Raw genomic sequence first — 22282 nt, 5'->3', positions numbered from 1 at the left:
TGCATGAATCTGCTGTTTATTAATAGCAATTGAACATCTGCTTCTGTCTGAAAAGAGTCCAAAGGGAGTGCTGATTCCTCTAAGTTGCCTACACAAGAAATATTACAGATGTGGAAGGAAACATTTACCCACCCCCCTTCAGTACCTATTGACATTGCACATTTGCATGATATACGAGCGTCTTTATCATCCTCAATGGCTTCCACCAATTAACGAGTCGCAAACTCAGCAGAAACAATGTTCCGGTATTGATAGCCATATTTGCAAATGCATTACAGTGTCGTATGAGAACCAGTCTGCCTAGTAAAGAGGATTAAGTTGACTGTAGTTCATTTCATGGCTCAGTGTTTATGTGCAGAATAGTGGATTAAAGGACTGATCTGCAGATTTAAGCCTGGACGAAACAGCATGGAGCCTGGTTATATTTCTCCTCAGCTTGTCAGGTGGTCAGTGAGCTGTATTTTACATCATGACCACCTGCAGCGAGGGGGGGGAGGTCGCAGGTTGAGATCCCAGCTGGTGGCAGACGGAAACACATGGACTTCATGTACTTGTTTTAAATGAAATATGGACAACTACAACGGCCCAGGCTCCGTATCCAGTGGAGCCTCTAGCAAAAGAAACATCCCCAACTTTCTTTTGCCCTGCTCTTTGACTAGCACTTTATCCTTGATCTTGAAGGTCAGGATTCCTCCTCTTTCTTCCCTCTACTCTTGGTCTTTTCCCAAAAGTGCCCGAGGTGCTCCTCGCTCTGTGAGATTAGTAGCTAATCCATGAAAGGTAGCGGATTGGTTGTGCTCTCCCTTTGAATGTTATTAAAGAAGGCTGTCCTGAGGTGTGCGTATGTGCTAGGTGTAAATGTGCATGTGTGTACTTGTGCCCTAGGTGTGTATGCAGGGTGTGTGTCCTTGTTCTAATCCTGTGATAACCAGACCTGGGCCTCTGAAGCAGAGGAGATGGAGGGAGGGCAGGGCGAGGAAGGGGATGAAAGGATGGACAGGGGCCAAAGGTGGAGCCAGGGGGTTTGACAACAACAGAGATCAGAAACGAAGACTTCCAGCCTGACGACTCAAAGGGTATGGCATGGGGGGAGTTTTCTCTTTTTCAGTGACATCCAAGTATTCTGCTTGAATAATGACATTGCATGGGCAGTTGGACTTACAAGGCTTTAATTGCTGCTGATTGGGTCATAACGGTGCCAAGTATTTGACATTTTAAAGGTGCCCTTTGGAGTTTTCTTGTAAACAAACAATGTTACGTTGAATTTCAGTGTTTCTTACCAAAACACATTGTATGTATCCTTGAGGTCTAATAAACATGTTAAATGAATTCTTCATAAAACAAAAATAAAATTCATATGCATTTTTGCTAGCTTACAGTCTTCTTCTTACTTGTCTTTGTTGGCACATTGCTAAATTTCTTGGTGCGTTCCCGCCACCAACCTTCGATCGAAGAGTGTGAAAACAACAATTGGACTTTGAGTTTTCTGGAGTTTTCTGAGACTGGAGTTTTCTTTTAGCCATCCTCTTTGTAACCCTTCTGCAGATACGTTTTTCCACGACATACATTTTATAAGATTATTGTCCGTTCAGACCTGTAATTGTGAAAGGTCAGACCTCGCTGAGGCTGGTGTTGTTTTGGCAGAAGGTGGAGGGAATCAAGCAGGAGGAGAAGCGGCCAGCTCGGGAGAGATCCCTGGTGACAGGCTGTACATAATTGATAGTTGATCTGTCTACAGCCTGAGCAACAGCAGTCAGTGCGGAAATAGCTGTCTCACACAAACATGCACAGACATGCAAGCACGCACACACACACACACACACACACACACACACACACACACACACACACAAATTTAGAGTGCAGTACTGCAATAAGCCTAAATTCCTAAATAACCAAAATTACAAGTAACCAATAAATAAACTCAAGAGTCATGGGGATCATTCACACACATGCACACAAAGCACTTGGTGTCTCTGCTGCCCTGTCTGTTCAGACTGACGGCTGGCTGTTCCCTGCTCTGGCAGATGTGACCTTGTGGAAAAAAATCCCCCACCTTATTCTCTTTTCTCTCCCCTGTGCTCTTATTACTGTTTTTATATGCCCATGAGCAGACTTTAATTCTGCCCAACAGCAGGTGAGTGTGTGGCTGCGTGTGTGAGATGCAGCAACAAGAGCAGAGCAGCAGGTCCTCCTAAGTGCCCTTCAATCCCTCTCACACACACATGCACACATACATCATACCCTCGATGGAGGAGCTCATCACAATGTCACTTTCAATTTGGATGAGCCCACGGTCTGTTCAGGAGATATAATGGATTGGATGATGGCAGGGAAATGGATGATGCGGCTCAGGTCTCCTGCAACAAGCATTCACATTTCTGATCCTCTCACTCTTCAGGTGCCATCTTTCAGTCCTCGAACCTCACCGTCTTTCACAATTGCACGCATTTAAAAACTTGTGGGAAAAATACCTATAAGTATTCAAAACTATTGTATCTCTGTGGTTGAGAAAGGCTCCTGAGATCTGCTTAATGTCTGAACAAAATGTACAAGAGGAAACCACTGAGAGAAATAAATGTTTTTCCATCCCCTGCCAGGCCCAGTGTGGCCCAGAAATTCACTAAACTAACAGGAAACAGCACAAACTTTTGCCCCCAGATTAGCACTAAAGTCTTTGTGTTTGTCTTAACCCGTGCCTTTGAAAGTTCCCTCTGCACTGTAAACACACGATAATACGAATGTATATATGATCGTTTTTTGTTTTGGGGGATACAGAGCTGTTTAAATAGGAAAAGAAGATTAAAACAAGTCCAGAAAGTTTTCTGCACTTCAGCTGATGTGGTGCTCGGTAAGCAAGTACTTATCAGAAAGCAATATGTATGGGAATCTCCAAAATACAATAGACAAGTAATCTTCTTTTGTGACTCAGAGGGATAAAGATCTGCCTTTGTGTTCAGGTGCAAACGAAGGGCATGCATTAAGGTACCTGTTCATACTGCGGCAAAGAAGGCTTAAATAATGTATCATTCTTTAACTGTTTAGTTTAAGTCTTAAGCCAGCATCAGATGACATTTTCCATTGCTTTTGCAGTTTCTTGGTTGCAGCAGGGATTAAGAATAAAAACATCGGAGAAAGATTTCCATGTAAACCAACATGGAGGCTCCAGAGAATAAGGCCAGAACAGTTTAATAAGTCAGCACAGTGTGATGGACACACGTTTGGTCCAGCTGGTGATAACCAAGTTATTCAAAAAGAGTTAGTTGTGGTGTCTGGTGTAATACAGGTAGGGCTGGGCAATATATCGATATTATATCGATATCGTGATATGAGACTGGATATCGTCTTAGATTTTGGATATCGTAATATCGTGATATGACAAGTAGTGTTGTCATTCCTGGTTTTAATGGCTGGATTACAGTAAAGTGATGTAATTTTTTAACTTACCAGACTGTTATATCTTTTCTATTATTTGCCTTTACCCACTTAGTCATTATATACACATTAATGATTATTATTTATCAAAAATCTCATTGTGTAAATATTTTTTTGTAAGCACCAATTGTCTACCCTACAATATCGCTGCAATACGATATTGAGGTATTTGGTAAACAATATCGTGATATTAGATTTTTTTCCATATCGGCCTGCTCTAAATACAGGCTATAAACTACTGACACCATGCACCTTTATGACATCTAAACATAGCGTTATTTCAAATCAGTAAAAGGCTCAGATCCAGCAGCCTCCACAGAAATCAAATCACACGGAGCTGAGCTCACAGCTTCTTGACAATACAATTTGAAGTAGAAACACTGGGATCTGATCTGATCATGTACAGGAATACAATAAGAATACTTCTCCTCTGCAACTTCAAAATTGGCAACAGCATTCACATTTTTAAGAAGCCTAATACATTAATAAATGTTGATGCCATCTGTAAAAGATATGACAATTAAGTGTGAGAGTCCTTATTAGCAGTTATATTTCCAGTTTATAAAGGTAACAAAAGACGTGGGTTGCATTATCTACCCTACATGAGGATATTATAGTAACAAATTAAAGACACTTTTAGTTCAGTTTGTGTGTTAGAGACACACATTACTCTGTGGAGAAATATTAAAATGTATTGTACAATACTTTTGATTACTTTATAATCCCACACCCTCTTATAATCCTTTAATGTGCCTGTAGTGACTTACAGTAGATAGTATCTGACTTTATGGTTCCATTAACATATTTTGTAGACCACAAAAATGATATTTTCATTCGTAATGGTAGTAACTCATGTTTCTCTGTCACCCAATATTTATTTTATTGTATATGTAAAAACTTTGACACTTTTCCTAGTATAACAGCAGTTTGAACTTGAACTAATCATGTGGTATCATAACCACATTTGTTCTTGGATTGTTTGATTTGTGTAGTAGTGTAGTAAATTATTCTCCCAGGCCTTTATTGCATTTTATTTTGTCACCTCAGTCTCCTCTCCAGATAGAGGGGAAGCGATTTGTTCCCAGTTGGATACAGTATATTGTCATGGGCTGTAGCCATTAGTCAAGCTTGTCAGTGGGATATTCATAACAAACCATATCACTAACCCCACAGCACCAGTGATGAAACCTTGGGAGTCGTGGTCCGGAGGGGGAGTTTTGTTAATGCCTGTGAAACTCACAGAAAAAAATTCTCTTGGTAATAGCCAATTGTGCTATTGTACAACATTTAAAAGGCCAGTGGCCTCAACACACCTCATTATGTATGTGCAAATGAAGGAGCCTGTTTTCAGTAGTTATAAAAGTCAGATTCATCATTTTATTTATTTTTGTAAGATTACTTTTTGGGGGCATTTATTAGGTCTTTATTTTCACAGGACAGATGAAGACATGAAAGGGGAGAGAGAGCGGGAATGACATGCAGCAAAGGGCCGCAGGTCGGCGCCGAACCGCGGCCGCCGCGTCGAGGAGCAAACCTCCACATATGTGCGCCTGCTCCACCAACTGAGCTAACTCGGCCACAAAAGATTTCAGATTCATCATTGAGACTGTTCCATCCCTCATATCGTGCTAAAAAAGAATAACAAATTACGGAAAAACATCTGAAATTTTTTTTGATGACTGATCATAATGGGAGATAGAGATATGGCTTGCACTCCAGTTTGTCACTGATGTCTTATTACCAGACTCACAGCTGTCTAACAAGTCATTTAATCCAAGACTGAGTCTCAAATCGCATTTTGTTTTTAACCTTCTAACACTGTTCGGGTCAAAAATGACCGATTTACACATTCCCTATACCATAAATATGGCATTTTTCATCAGATTGCCTCAAGACCTTATGATATCCGTCACAAAAGGCATTTGAACACATAACATTCATTGTGACTACTTTCTTTGAATTTTGAGTGATTTATTATATTTATATATTATATTATTATAACAACTTAGTCACACTTCTTTTGTTTACGGTCAAAAATGACTAGGAAATGAATGGGAAAGAGTATAATTTTAATCCCGGAGATAAAAGACATCTCCATACACACACAACTTTCCTGTGCTTGTGTACTCATTCACAGGTGCAAAGCTTCCATTTGCAAGGGACACTGCACCATGACTGCAATTTGCCATTTGTGCGTGTGAACCACCAATGTTCGCACACACGTATGCACGCACACACACACAAACAGACACACACACACATAGAAACACACACACACACACACACAAACAGACAGATACACACACACACACACACACACACACACACACACACAAAGTTCAAAATGTGTCATGTTGCCACTTGTGCATGTGAACCACCAATGTTCACACACACATGCATGCATGCACACACAGAAACACCCACACCCACACCTTGTTGATGTTAATGTTCTAATAAGGTTCTTACAATAAATATTCTATTAAAAATACTTTTTGTCATTTTTATTGGCATTTATGTTAAAATAAGAGCAGTTAAAACTGTCCGGTCAAATTTGACCGAAAACAGTAAATTAAGGGGGGTAGCAACAAACAGTGTTTAAAGATTAATGGAACGTAAAACAAATTACCAGCTGGGTGTGATCATTCCTCGTATTTTACAAGGAAAATAAACATTCAGTTTTCTTAAATCAAGTGTTATTTTCTTGATAGTAGTACTGTGCAGATGTGAATATAATGACAGTTTTGGGATGAAACTACTGTGGAAACAAGTTTCACTGCTACATTTTTCTACTTGTTTTAAGCTAAATATAGCCTATATTACAAATATATAGACCAAAGAGCTTGTTTACAGTGACGTCTATTGTTTTTGTCTTTAGAGCATGATGAATGCCTCAGCGGGCTCCACAACTGCGATGAGAACGCCCTGTGCTTTAACATGGTTGGAGGCCACAGCTGCTCCTGTAAGCCGGGCTACACCGGCAATGGAACAGTCTGCAAAGGTAAGCACCACCATGTTAGTTATGTTATTTATTATGTTATGCACATACACGTGCCCAGCCGAAGTGGACTTACACCAGACACCAAATGTACTGTTGTAGTGGTAAAACATTTGTCGGACATGAACTACAGTATGCTCTTACATTACATTGTAAACAAAGAACTTTGTCTTCTGTCCCAGACTCTACTAATAAAATCAGCCACATAAAAACACACAGCTCAAGTTACTTAGAATCATCCATCCTGAAGAATTTATCAGAAATAAAGGTAATTTTACTCAAAAATGTAGTACTTAAATTATCATTAAATGAGCAATAAAACATGAAATGGAGACTATCCGGGAGACTTTGGCTAATGTACCGGCACATAACTGTACACACAGATCTTTGACTTTTAGTTAAATTGTGCTTCAGGCTCTATACTGTATGTTTACATGAGACAATGTGTTTGTAATTTAGGTTTTGTACCAACAAACCACCTTCTCTTATACATAAGGAAATATTTGCGCTGAGCATCGTGAATATTACAGTGTAATCTGTTTTGAAAAATAAAAGATAAATTAATCATATAAAATATGCAAAATGGCCCAATTAAAGATCTTTCTAGTGAGGTGTTGTTCAGGCATATTAACAAGTCTGTTCCACAGTTGAATGATCTCACATTGACCTTAGTGGGTTAATCAATCCCTCGATTAGAAATCTATTTAAAGGGGACGTGCACTGATTTGATTGACACATAAAGATCCATTTACTTGTCATGGGGAGTACTACACATCCTGGGAAAACGGTTTCATAATGTCTTCTCTGGCTTACAATTAATAACAATAAAGCCCAAGGTGATGTCAAATTGCTTCTTTTCCCCAATCAACAGGCCGAAACCTAAAATTATTCAGTTTTCTATTGAATAAGACAAAGAATGAATTTAAGAAATAAATCACTTATCAATATAGTTATGGATCATTTTTCTCTCGATCCACTAATTCAAATTAAAGTTTTAAGTACAGTGTGGAACTCCTTTTACTGGATAGGGCTTGTGTATATATTTCAGTATATATATATATATATATATATATATATATATATATATATATATATATATATATATATATATATATGCCAACTTCAATGATTTCTCTGTGTTTTAAGGGAGACATTAACTAACAGTCTACCCATGGATAATGAACATTTTTGAATTAACCTTGGTGATATGCATTAATCACGCGGAATAATATCGTGAGAGACTGTAATGAATCACATCACCAAATTAGCTCTTATTCTGTATGCAAATACATATGCTGCTGCTGGTCTAATTACATAGTTAATGCTCGTTAATCTTTGTGAGTAATGGCTCTTCTCCTCTGGTCTACCTCTAGCTATGTGTGACGGATTGTGCCAGAATGGGGGAACCTGCATCTCACCTAACAACTGTGTTTGCCAGCAAGGATTCACTGGGAAGAGATGCGAGACAGGTAAGAGTTCTTTTTAGTTTCACTCTGATGTTTCTCTCCTCAAAAATAGCTCAAGAAAGACTTTTTACTAAATGATCAGTGACGAGAAACGGAAGAAGAGGTGACGTAAAGTGAGGGGGTGTTTTATTTTCTTAAGATCTAACAGGAAAAAGGAAAAAGAGGAGGGGAGATTACAGTAGAAAGGTACTTAAGATCAAAGTTGTTGCTTTAGTTATGTTGGCATATCTGGGCTCTCAGTGATAATTCTTACTTTGTGGATCTGTCTTTGCTCTGAACCCGACAAAAGAGCCGGGGTCTCATTCATAAAACTGTGCGTAGGATCCTTACTAAAAGTGTACGTACGCCCAAAAGCCAGAAATGGCGTATGGCAAAAAAAAATTAAGATTTATAAAACCGTGTGTACGCACATCTGTAAGCAGTGTTCCCTTCATAAATCACAGATTACCCACAAGTGTGCGTAAGTGAATCAGCCTCTTATCCCGCCCTGTACACGCCCATTTTTAACCATAAATAGTCAATGCAATGCACCTCATGAATGCTGATCAGTATGTTAATGACCCTGGCAGTTGTTCTTTCGTTACGCTGAATCATGATGACTGGCGGAGAAAAACCAAAATACTTCTCAGACGTTCAGGAATTGCTGCAAATTGAATTATAATTCATCTGCCTGTTCTTGCACAGTGTAAGGAAACCTGATCTATAGACTACATATATTAATAATACCTTCCAAAACAGCAGGCATTACAGCACTCGGGGACAGCTTCGATATACCAGACCTAGATTTAACAGAACTATATATTATATCCAAACAAGCCTTAGTGATGAAGTTGAAGATTATAATATTTATATAAAACACTTAGCTGTCTGCCGTTTCCCTCAGGAAACAGCCGGTTGCCCCCAGAGTGGCGAGGACCTGTAGCCTATTTGGACCGGGATGGACCGGGATGACACGGTTCCGGCGCGTTGCCCTCTCTACTGGTCCCAATTCAGTACATAGATCCAAGAGCTCAGCTTTAGGGAATTTAAATCAGCATATTAGCCAGTCATCGTCATAGTCCCTGAAGTGTTTTTCTCTCCTGATTCTTCCATTGCCGTAGTCCTCCTGCAGGGCCAGCAGTGCCATCATGCAGCATTACGCACGGGGGTCACCGCAGAATTTATGTTTACAACAATTTGTAATTGTTAATACCTTGCCAAAATCACAGCATTAACTGGTGGTATCCCCCACACAGAGATACAATTTGAAGACGAAAGAAAGTCTTATAGGCAAACACACTTTTCTTCAGGCAGGTTTTGTCACGAACAGTATTACAGTTCGGACCGATAAAGAGGACATTAAGGGTAACAATTGCGCGAGAGGTTAACATTTGATGATATATGCACAGTTTTAAAGACATACATTTAGTTATTTAGGCTACACTGTATTCTGCCATTATCTAATGGTAGGGTATTTGATGCTATCCTGTATTCCATGGAGTCTGGCCATCTCCTCCTCGTTAGGGTTGGGTACCGAAACCCGGTTCCACTATGGATCTGGTTCCTACGCAAACGGTAGTATTCGGACTGGATTAGAACACAAATTTCGGTTCCGACTGAAATATTTTCCCTCTGTCGCTCCGGACAGCGGCAGACTCTTCAGACTCTTTTCTTTCTCCCTTTTCTGCCGAGTGGCGCACGTGCCCGCTTGTGCCCATCCCCCGACATGCACTCTACTATCACTGCTGATAGATGGCTTTTTGTACACGCTTCGAAACGGACGTAAAAATATCACACTTTCTCTGTAGTCTACCGTTAGCTAGCTACCGTTAATGTAGGCTACTTTTAAAATGCCATATTTTCCCTCTGGGCTCACCAAAAGGGATGTAAAGGCATATTAACCATTCACTGCATGTGATCGCTAGTAAACATATTACACTTGCTCTACTAGTCTATTGTTCAAGACAAGACCCTGTAGCCTGGTGGTGGGGGAGACGGGACAGCCTCCCCAAATTGTCTGCCCTTTCAAACTCATACCTGTGTGTCCAGGCCTCTTGGACACCATCTGAGAGAGTTTTCTCCTGTGCAGGACATGCCATCAGTCAGGAGAGGTGTAGTATCTTGCCAGAGAAGGCAAATATGGTAATTATTTTGAAAAAGAACTGCTAAAGTTTGAAGCTGGTTGGCATACCAACATTTATTTTGTTGTTACTTGTTAATAGTGTAACTGTTATTTGTTAAATTATAGTAGTTATGTGTTAGGTGACTTAGGTTTACTTATTATATATTTAAGTACTTTAAAACGTTAATATATTGTTCAATTTAAATCATTTTCAATAAAAAAAAAAACTCTCCATAAAAGAGCCTTTCTTTGATGTCATTTTTCAGTTTTTCAAGAATCGGTTTAGGAATCGGAATCGTTTTAAAAGTACCGGTTCAGCATCGGGTTAGTGCGCTGAAGCACAGAAGGGAGGGAACGGATGAGGAGGAGGGAGGAGCGAGCTAGTCTTTGTTTTGTTTGAAAATACTTTGAACGTCAACAAGAAGTAACGTCACCCAACATCGCTTAGAGCACCTTTAAGAACAAATTTTTATTTAAGATTTGAGTTGGAGGTGTTTATGGAACAATTATCACTCAGTAGAAGCGCAAATAACACTGCTGGATTTAATCTTCATGATAACGTGGATGATATGGAGTGAAAACATGTGTGTGAGGCATCAATACTTGAAAATATTAAGAGTAATCATTATTCCCACATTTACTTTCTGCAGTCTGACTTCAGTTCACCACCTCACCATCTGCGTCGCCAATTCCCATTGTCTCCAAAATGTACGTACGTATGGGTCAGAGTTTGCGTGGATGACCGCACATTCTCCCATCAAGTTTTTTTTATAAATCACAACCTTTGCGTGGGAAGTGGCGTATGCACATTTTCAGCCCTGTTTTGTTGGTGGCTGTGTGTGTGTGTGTGTGTGTGTGTATGTGTGCGCGCGTGCATGTGTGTGTGTGTGTGTGTGTGCGCGTGTGTGTCCGTGGGTGTGTCTGACTGTGTGGGTCTGTGCTCTATGTTGAATAATGAGCTTATATCTCTTCCAATGGCCCGATGGAGGATTTGAACTGCAGTTGCAGCAGTATGGGAATTACCCCATAACACAGCCCATATTAATCAGCATGGCATTCCTCCTCATAGGCTCCATGCCACGTCCAAATAACAACTGCACAAACTCCTGATGCACAATACACGATAGGGCAGGATAGCCTAACTGAGTATTAAGTTGGCCTGTGTTTTTACAATCGCAAAGACCATATCACTGCTCCTCTCATGCATGGAAATATGTCAAACATAATGTTGTGATAAGACTTGCGGCTTTGGATCCTATTCAGTGTGTTTTCCACTGCAGTGCTGGTGATTTAAGGTAACCAAGCAAGACTGTAATCCTGGTGGTTGTGCAAGATGCACCATATTTCTAATCTATAGCAGCAACAGCTTTCTCATAACCCATTTCAACCTTTCGTGGAGTGTCCTTGAGGAGACAAGCGGCCAAGCTAATAGAAAGTCAAGTCATGACAGTTCTCTCTGTGTGTGTGTGTGCTTGTGTTTGAGTGAAGAAAACTGAGCCTCTGTGCTTGCTCATTGGTTTAGGTATTGATTGCACATAAAGGACGTTTTTTACGAGGCGTCCTTTTTACTACCCGTCTTAAAGTAAATGAATTTCCTCATGGTGCTGCTATGAGATGCTGAGGAAGGGGGAGTGAGGGAGTGTGTGTGTGTGTGTGTGTGTGTGTGTGTGTGTGTGTGTGTGTGTGTGTGTGACTACTGAGTATGTGTCCTAACCATAATGACTTATCCTCCTCCCTATTTTGCAGCAGAGAGGGTTCTATGGACCTCGTCCCTTAGTAATGGCACGGTCCAGGCAATCACACATTTCATTACCTTCTATAGTGTTTTAGATCTCTGCTTTCTCCCTTTGTCTCCCTCTCTCACTTTACTCTCTTTTGTGATTGTTCTGCGTCTCAAAAAAGTCACAGAATAGTCAATCAATGGAAAAATCTTACAAATTGTACGGCAGCTTTGTCCAAGGTTATTCTATTCGTGACTCGGTTTTTCAAAAGCTTTACAAATGAGTACATTTTTCTAGAAAACATTTCTTTTTTGTAAAGTACGTTTTTTTACACACTTCTATTTTCATCACATCAATCATATCAAGGTTAGGTTTGAGGTAAGTTTTTGTTCTTAAATAATGGATATCTCTGTCCACAAAAAAGGGAATGAATTCCCTAAAAAGTCATTATAGTGGCTACATGAAAAACAAGAACTAACACGAATTGACTGCACACCAGTCTTACTTAGGGTCAAACATTGCACATACAGGCAAGTGAATTAAAGGGGTGATAGAATGCAAAACCGATTTTACCTTGTCATAGTTGAATAACGACAGTTCGGTGGGTAAATAGGACATACATAGAAGCTCAAAATCCCATTGACACCCCTTTTACTATGCAAATCTCACATTTTGAAACTGCCGCTGAAAACAGGCGAATCTCAACAAAGCTAAAAGTTGACGTCAACATCTCAGCTAGTCTTTGTCACGCCCCAACATTTGCATAGGCTACACCACTGACCTGAGGTCAGCTTAGTCTTCTGAATCTAGCTAGGTCATGCAGATCTCCAGAGGTCTGCTATTTAATTACTAAATTCACTTCTGAGACTTTTTTATGCGAGAAACCAACTATATAGAGGTCAAATATGGGCCATTTTATGAAAATTGATGGCTAATTGCAAATTTTGTCCGACTGTGTGTCGCAGTTCAGCAGGAGTTCAACAGGCTATGTGACAGCGGCCGGTGCTGCCTCGCCCCCGTATCCTACTTCATAGACTCCGGCTTGATGTGAGCTAGCTGGATCTCCGTCACGAAGGGAAGCCCGCTACAAAAATGCAGAGGTCCTGATAGAGCTCCAGGGCCTGCAGCTAGCCAGCGATCTGTACACATAGGATTGAAGGGACAGTAGCAGCTAACGAAATCCCTAGCTAATGTAAACAAAAATGCATTAAATTGAAATCGGACACCATTGTTAGCTTTATAAGACCTTGGGGTAGATGTTATATAAGTGGCGTGACGAAATTCAAACTGTAAATATACTCTAGTTATGCTGGCAGCTGGCAGCCAGCTGCGAAGCCCCGAGCCCCAGTAGTCCAGTAACCGAGAAACGGTGACTTTCACTGGGTATGGAGGTTGCCGTTTTCTTGTCAGACTGTGTGGAGCTCCTAAAGTCCGACACGTCTTACCAAATTTGCAATTAGCCATCAATTTTCGTAAAACGGCCTATATTTGAGCTTTATATAGTTGATTTCTCTCTTAAAAAAAATAGCCCCACATCATCACATACCCTTCACCATACCTAGAGATTGGTATGGTTTTATTTCAGTTAGCCTAATAGCTGGTTTGATTTGCATTGAGAGATGATTTTATGGAAAGTACCCCATGCCAATCTCTAGGTATGGTGAATGATATGTGATGATGTGGGGCTATTTTAATTCCAAAGGCCAAGGGAACTTTATCAGGATGCATAGTATCCTGGATCCATGAAATAACTGGCCTTTAAAAATAAAAATCTGCCTGCCTCTATGGGAATTTAACATAGGGGTGTACTTACTTATGCCCCCTGTATTTCATGTAAGAACATTTATTTATTTACGATACATTATTCATTCACAAACAAAATTGGTGTCCTTAAAGATTGGATTTTTCCTCATTTTTTTAATTAAGGCATTAAGATCAATTTCCAAAAGATGATTTTTTAGTCAACTTTAGCATGGGTGTCCTAATTTTTTCACATTACTTGAATATACTGTATATATATGATTACGCTATTGTCTTTTTTGTCATTGTGGGGATTTACAATGCAGGGGAGATTATACAACATGGCAAGAAAGTGCACCAGCGTATTTCCAAAAATGTTGAACTATTCTTTTAAGTGTCATTTTTCAATGCTGTGAGATGAGCATCATAAACAAAATTCCATTTACCTGTATTGTATTGAGGTTGAGGCAGATATATTAAAATTTGCGCAAATAATAACCCAAACTATCTGCATGGTTAGATACCGCTAGAAGTAAGTGAGAAAACCTGTTTTACTGTAATTTGGGTAACTTGACCGTTTAAGATGTTCTTTTCTCCATTAAATGTGACTAAAAAAACAACTGGTTGCAAACAATGTTCTCCATAAATACAGTTGTCTCTTTCTTAATCACACCATGAGAGAAATCAGGAGATGGAAGATTGGTGGCTTAGGGATCAGTCTGTTTTGATGCTGATTAGAATTTGAGGTTCGGTGACGCAAACACAAAGAAGCGCTCACATCTGAATCTCTTACACACTACTCATGCCTCAAGCGACAATATGTTTGTCACCACAGCTGCTGCTTCAATGTGCATGTCTATCTCTCTTCTTCCTCCCACAATCAGACTCCCTCCCAATCTCATCCGAGTCAACTCTGTGGCAGCTCCCATCCTCGTGCTTTTTTTTTCCTAAGGTTTTATAGTTTAGGACCATCGTTGGGGTCCCATGCTACAGGGCTTAAGCCACTGGCACTGTTTAAAGACTGCAGTCATTCAGTGTGACAGGAGCTCCCAGTGAGGGAAGTGTCTACTGGAGAAGCTCCCAGAGATGTATGAAGGTTAATGTACTGTTGGATATGCTGCTCTACTGGTGGAGAGGATGGGAAGGAGGATGGGGGATGTGAACGATAGTTTGGTGAGAAGCAATGGAGATGTATGGGGAGAGTGACAGATGCAAAATTCGAGGAGGGAGAGGAAAGAGAAGTAACAACGAGGAGGGGGGGTTAGAGGAGGTGAAGTGGAAAGGAAGATACAGAGATGTTGGGGAAAAAACTGACAGATGCAGCAATGGAATGGGAAATGCAAGGAGAGAGATGGGTAGTGAGAGTGCAGGGGTTAGCGGTTTACTGTGCATTTGGATGTGGAATGAGGCTGGTGGAGTCGGTGCAGCAGAAGGAGGAGATGCAGAGCTGGGTGGATGAACATGGAAAAGCTTTCACTAAGTCTGGGCTCCCCACCCCCAGAACCCTGTGAGCTTTTAGAGGCCTCCCCAGGGACACCACCACTTCTGCTGCTGCAGCGGCAGACTGACGGCCTGTCATAAGACACCGAACTGGAGCTCTCTTCAAGGCAGTGTAGATAGACACGCACACCTATGAGCACACACACGCACACACACACACACACACACACACACACACACACACACACACACACACACACACACACACACACACACACGAGAAGATGCTAACAGTTTGTGGATTGTCAACCTGCCTCCCCATTTTGGACGGTTGTAAGTCGGTGTGTTGTAGTGTACACGTGCAATATTTTGTGTCTGTAAATGCAAAAGTGTGTGGGTGTGTGTTAATGTGTTTTCAGTTTGTGTTATGATCTTTATGTGACTGTGTGTGTGTGTGTGTGTGTGTGTGTGTGTGTGTGTGTGTGTGTGTGTGTGTGTGTGTGCGCACGCATGTGTGTTTGGTGGCTTGTCATTACCATTCAGGGGGAATGGATGGGGAGGGACAGGGGACATGCATTGCTGACAGACAGACATCAGCTAGTGGAGAACTCTGACACATCATGAATTATGCAGAACACAGCTGTGGCAGGGCACATACACTTCAGTCGTGGATATAAATGTACGCAGGGCCAGGGATGTAATGTGTGCCCCGAACATGCCGCATAGTCAATATGTTAGCCTCTGGCTAGCACCATTCCTTTTATGGCTTGGGTGAGAGATGGGCAAACACTGGAATATTAGGTTTATTTTTCAGCAAAATTGATGTCCATGTCTTCCCTATCTTGGAGAAATTACAAGAGAGTACAAATTAAATGTCTGTTAAAGACTCCGATGGGTATTTGTTTGTCCTTGTGCTTGAATGCCAGGTAGAATGATCAAGGTTATTAGTTTGTGTGGATAATGAATTTCTCTGATGTGGTCAAATCAACATATTTTAAATTTGGCTGTGACTTTTGTTTTCCGTTTCATTTGGGTTTAGGCTGCAAGTAATTTTTTTTCTCTCTTCACATTCACTTTACTGCAAAGACTCAAAGTTGCCCCAGGCCTTATTTCCTAATATATATTTCTACACCTGTTAAAATTGTACATGCAATTTCTAAAAAAAGCATTTGAGAGCAAATACAAATGCTTCTTGACGTTTGCTGTCCATGGTGTATGGTATAATTTAATCTAACATAAACCATTGTAGATATAAAGATAATAAGATACATCAAATTCAAAGTAAAAATTTGTAAAAACCTCAGAGTATGTTATGTAAATGTAGCCTAACTTAAAGTCAACAATCAGAGCTTCTAGCTTGCAGCATTTCATATGACACATGCTACTGGATGGAGAAACTAAACCTGGTGTACTTTAGGTGATAGACGTTGCACTTAAGCTGAAATTGAGCTTCAAATTGTATATGTAATTTAAAAAACATGTGACTAAAAGCATCACAATAAGAGAAGAGGAGAATTGAAGCTCTTTTCAAAGCCACAGACTCCTTTGACAAAAACAGTAATTTTACCTTGCAGATCATGAGAGTTGTTGGTCTACCGCTGCCTCGATCGGATAGTTTGTTTGTGTTATTGTATGATTTTGGTGAATCTGAACTAACTCTTTAAAACACCAAAGTCACACAAAAATACAAACAAGCCAACCGATCAAGGCAGCGGTAGACGAACAACTCCCTTGTTCTGCAAGGTAAAATTAATGTTTTTCAAGGGAGTCGGATGGCTTTAAAGAGAGCCTAGATGGATATAACAGCTTCAGTTCCCCATTGGAAAGTCTGACTGAAAGGAAAGCAGTGAAAATATTCTTAATATAGCTTATACACTTAAACTAATATAGATTTTGTTAGTTCAACCTTTTCTTAGGTGGCTAAAATACATTGTGCTGCTGCCCGAGCTGGCTGTCAACAGCAGTACATTGCTGAGCTTCCATATTGGTACTCCTGCCTCCTTCTCCAAACTGTTTGCATGCCAACTGCCATTTACTGTAGGTAATACACTGACTATGGATAAGCACTTCATACAACCCAACTTCAAAAAATACGAACTATCCAATCAAGTTGGTGTTGCCAAAATTTAGTAGCTTACACCTCTGCTCTGGGTGCTTTTGCATTAATGATGAAAAAGAGAATGACAATGGAAATTGTCAGAAGTCGTGCACAACTGATGGACATTAGATGCAAATCAATGATTTTATACATTTTTCCTTGAGGATAAAGACATTCTTCTTATCCTTAATACTTTCTATTTCCCATATAATAGCCTACAGGGCTATTTATTTATTCATAATTTTTAGGGCTATTTTGGCCTTTATTTGATTCCTGCACTATGAACCCAGATTTAGTTGGAACACATTTATTTAGTGGTCACTACTTATTCTTTCATGTTTTGTTAAAAAACATATTCATTACTAAATCACATTAGTTGTTTGTAATAATCAGCTTAAGTATGCAGTGCACAGATCATATTAAGCAGAGATAACAGAGGATATTAAGTTTCTGTATGGGAGGGGCGGGGTCATTTGAACTGTTCTGCAATGAAGGGGGAAAAAAATAAAATGTATATGTTCTGAACGGTTTCTGTCCTAGTTAAAGTGTGTTTTAATAATGTTCTGTTAATGTTTTGGGTGTGCATTTATATTATCTGGGTTTTAGTTTTGTATGGTTGATTTAGTGTTCATGTTTATCTACATTTATTGTTGCACCATAACCGAGACCCGGGTGAGGACCGATCAGCTCTGGGCAGTGAGGAAGTGTTCAATGGTGTGTACACAGATTGGACACTAGTAACGCTGTTCTCTGAGTGAAACCATAGACTGTTAATATGAATGGACAATGCATCCGGTTCAGCGAAGTGCTGCAAATGCGGAAGTGCCTTAAAGCAATCCAGCAGGGGGGGCGACGTGCGGTTGCAAAAGGTGGTCGGTTTCTGTAGAAGTCTATGAGAAAGTGATCCACTTCTCACTTGATTTATTACCTTAGTAAACATTGTCATAATGAGTTTATGGTCTCAATCGCTAGTTTTAAGTCATCTGCAACAGAACATTTTTTGAATTATGGTCTCGTTGATTTTAAAATCGGCGATAAAGCAGGAGGTGTTTTAGGGTGTGCTATGATGTGATTGCCAGTGAAAGTGTGTAACGTAACGTAGAGTGTAAGCAGCTCCTCCCTCACTCCTCCCTCTCGTCTAAAATCGTCACATCCGCAACCAGGATGGCTGCGCCCGTAACGGCAAACTTGACGACGGATAGCAGATCTCCACAAACCAATGGGTGACGTCACACATGCACTGTCCATTAATATACAGTCTATGAGGGAAATTTTCCACGCAGTACAATACATTGGAAAATTACAATGTTTTGCGTGTATTGTTCTTTCTGTTATTTGGAACAAATGTATTGAATACATTCTTCTGAAAATCATACTGTTATAAAAGAAAAACAATATTAACATGACCAAATTATATCTGTAGTAGTGATAAGTAGCCTAATATTTCATATTTTTTGTTTCTTTGCATGTTTAAAGCTATAGTGTGTAGAGAAATACAGAGAGTTGTGTGGAGCTGATAGTCTTAACTAGCTTTATATCAACTCATTTGGCAATGGCGTGAATGTGGCAATGATATGAATAGGGAGGTAGCGTTTGTATTTCTTTTATTTTCATTTTCAGCTCATTATGTTCTCCTTTCAAGCCCCTCTAAGGGTGTTAGGGTGCTTTGCCACCAGTTAAAATTTTCTGTTACCATGCTGTCAGTTGTATAATTAATGGTCGCCGCTGCTGTCCCTGACTGGCTAGCTTCTCAAAGGACGCTGTGGGCTGCTTAAGGGAGAAGAGCATTTGATCAGATGCTGTGGACGGACACCTCTGAAGTTTTTCAATTCATCTGCAGTCTCAAGTTCTCACAAGCACTTTTTATCATCAGCTGCACTGAATCACACGGAGGCAAGTTTAGCATCAACAATGATCGTTCAGCACAAGGAGAAAGAGATAAAAGATTTTTATGTTCGGTGTTAATGATGCAATTTAGATGTTTGTCTCCTACACACTCCTGGAGGGTTATGTTCAAGAGCACCACCAGGGACCCTTGGTGTATTACACCTACACTGTAAATTGATGTTGTATTGGTCATGTCATGTCAAGTCATGAGCATTTAACACCACACCTCTTCTGAAGCGATACTTTCATTAAGATATGTGATCTAAAGAGGGGAGTGTTCGGTTTATGTGAGTGAAACGGCTCCTTTTCATCAGAGCTTCCATATTAAATGTATTATTCAATGAGTTTTTACAACCTTTTTTCTAACTTTACATCTCTGAGTTCTGTAAGGACAGACCAAGGAAGATAAGTGAGGAAAGGAAATGAAAAGCAGAGTTTGAAGAGGACATATGTAGAGAAAGAAAAAAGAGGGTTTTTAATTATTGGGTAATAGCAGATGAGAGGAGCTAAGACGAGAGGAAAAGGGGGACGAAAAAAGGAGGTGATTTATTATGAGATGTAAAAATGGAACAGGAAAATGAGCAACATAGAAGAATATGGAGGAGGATGGGAGGAGACAAGTGAATAGCCAGTGAGTTCATGAGGAAACTTTTAAGGCAGTGAGAGAACGAGTGTGGAGCCTGAGGTCATGCTGGCATATTGACTAGGACAGAGAGCCGAACAGGGCCAGACAAACAGTTTGTTCCCTCAGACCTCATTTACATTGATGTCGACCTCCAGGAAGCTTTTTAGAGTTTTAGACAAAAACACAGACCAGACAGACAAATGAAAGACAGACAAAGAAACAGACAGCCAGAGTTACACAAGCAATAAGATAGATAGCAAATAATAAGACTTACATATGGTCAGGTGAATATACACATTTTTTTCCCCTTGTCTATACACAATGGTATAGGCAAGGGGAAAATATCACAACCTCATAGTTGAAATCTCCCCTTGGCACCCCCCTACCAACTCAGGCACAGGTAGTGAATATTTAAAACCATACAAATTTTTTCACCCCTTGACAGCTCCCATGATGCATCGCTGCAGCTCTCCCTTTCTCCCTCCTTTGCTCCACAATTTACCCACAAGGCCTGGGGGTCTGTGACTGTTGAAGCTCAAGCGGCTTGTTTAAGCACAGTGATTATGTATTCATTATTTATTTAGAGACAGCCTTACAAAGCACTCACTCCATCACGCATAATTAGTGTATCTTAATTAGGCCCGGCTAATGGCCGGAGCTGTCGTTTAGCTGAGCGCAACCTGCTGCCTCTACTGAAATGACACATCTCCCAGGGATAGCTTAGCTTGCAGCTGCTGCAGTGCAGCGAACTGCACTGGCCACTGGACAGCTATATTGCTTTAAAGGGTTTTCTCTGCTGCAGCATACATATCTGCTCTGTACTGTCCTGTGCTCTCATTTGAGAAGAAAATCAGTATCCAAAAGTGGAAATTTTATATTTTTTTGGTTTTGGGATGGAACCATCTATCTGGGCATATACCAGTTAGAGTGCCATTGTTTTTCTGTATGTGGGTAAATTCTGCACAGCTTACATAACATTGCAGACTTGTTAGCTAATTAGTCAGACAGCTGTAGCACTGAAGTGCAAATGTGAGGGAAATATCTGGCTCTTTAGCTGCTAAGTGCTCCACTACGCTCACCAGCAAGTTGCTGGTGTTGTTGTTAGTGCAGCTTTCAATGTTGCTGCTAACACAACTCCCTGGCTTATAGTTACCAGCACAACTTTGTTTATGTTGTGTCTCGGTGCCCCTGTTGGCCCAGCTGTCAATCAAACACATGCATCTGTCCCCCCCACTCAGATGCTTGGAGATTAAAGGAGAATGTCTGATCTCTAACATGTTCTTTCTTACTCTCAAATATAAAACAATTATTCTGAATTATTCCCTTTCACATGTTTTTGACTTATACAAAAATCTGTTTACATATTGTGATTTCAGTTGTACTTTAAAGGGTGAAGGAATGTTACAGCTCTAGGTAAGTATTACAGAGTGATTGCATTCTGTATGCACTTGCAGCTACCAATTGTTCACAAGGCTTGTTTCCAATTTGCCATGATTACTCATCCACTCTCCCACTCAGTGCTTGCAGATATGGATTTGCGTTTTAGTGTCTGTTTCATCTTTAGGAGCCGAGTGTGTAACTCAATTTGCCTCGGGTTCGTGATGATTGATTGATTACTTGAGTTCGCTCTTTCTCCTAATGAAGACGGAGGACCAGTGACAATTACTCAATTACACTTTACTGTACATAAAAAAAGCAGGGATCACGAATCCATGTCTTACGTGATCATTAAGGTAAGACATGCCAGTAAACGCTTTGTATACATTATTATTGACTTACAGATTCTGCAGCCTTTTTTCAGCTGTCATTGTAAATGTGATCTGACATGACAAATTAATCTCCTAATGTCAAATGGCATTAGGAGGAAAGTTTCAGTTGAGATCCAGAGATGTCTCTGAATAATTCCTGCTGGAGCCTATCAGGATTGTCAGGTAGACCTCTGTGGTAATGGAAATCAGTTTGAATTAGGTTACTGTACGGGAGATGTACATGTGGCAGCAGCAATAGTGATGAAACACAGCAGAACTCCACCCCAACCCCCAGGGCTATCTGTCAGTCGAAGGGAAAAGACATGGGGAGGGAAGCGTCAGTGGTCAAAGCAAGGAAAGAAAGAAGGTGTAAAAGCAAAGACCTGTACCTGTCCAGGATGAGAATAGGAAGCGAGGACGAAGTGAAGGGGTTGGCGGGAGCAGGGACAACAGAGGGAGGGATGAAGAGAAAAGGGCAGGCAAGACTAAACTCTAAACTCTGCCTTTTTCTGCTCAAAAAGAGAGCAAACTGCAGGGATGGGGAAAGGTGACGATGAGGGCAACTCTGTTTTTGCCTCAGCTTTGAGACAGAGATAGACAGCACGGTGAAAAAAGGAACGCATGGAAAGGTAAAGGCAGGGGATTAAGAAAGAGAGGAGGAGGGTGGTATTGGCAGAGTGGCATAACAAGCCCAGGAGGGTGCAGAGGAAATACCGTCCGTTTCTCACTTTGTCCTCAGAGAGCTGCCTTAATAGAGCCCTTGTTTCCAAGCTGCCACTCAGGATAACGAGTAGGATAACTGCAGTCTGTCTCATCGTCCCTCGTGCTCCTCCTTTGCTTATTCCTCCCCCTTCTCAACTTGCTTCTTCCTCCCACTCCTCTTTGTCTCCTTCACAGCTTCCTCCTCCTTCCTGTTCACCTCATCCTCCCATCTTCATCCTCCTCTCTTTGTGGAGGTTTCTTTCTGTCAGTTTCCACGTCTTTCAGTCAGCAAAGTAACTCCAAAATAACTGTTCTTTCCGTCCA

The 22282-nt window shown here is 40.6% G+C and overlaps 1 protein-coding gene across 1 annotated transcript in view; it reads left to right on the top strand.

Annotated features, from left to right (window-relative positions):
• The window catches only part of nell2a (neural EGFL like 2a), a 91034-nt gene that overhangs the window by 55218 nt on the left and 13534 nt on the right, over positions 1-22282 (top strand). The window contains exons 14-15 of the mRNA XM_078257388.1: positions 6311-6433; positions 7804-7899. Coding sequence (XP_078113514.1) covers positions 6311-6433; positions 7804-7899 — 219 coding nt within the window. The remainder of the gene's footprint in view (positions 1-6310; positions 6434-7803; positions 7900-22282) is intronic.

This window comes from Sander vitreus, chromosome 8 (assembly GCF_031162955.1).
Source record: "Sander vitreus isolate 19-12246 chromosome 8, sanVit1, whole genome shotgun sequence".
In the NCBI taxonomy this organism is placed as follows: Eukaryota; Metazoa; Chordata; class Actinopteri; order Perciformes; family Percidae; genus Sander; species Sander vitreus.
The sequence above is the reverse complement of the archived record's forward strand: the minus strand, read 5'-3'. Positions and strand labels throughout refer to the sequence as shown.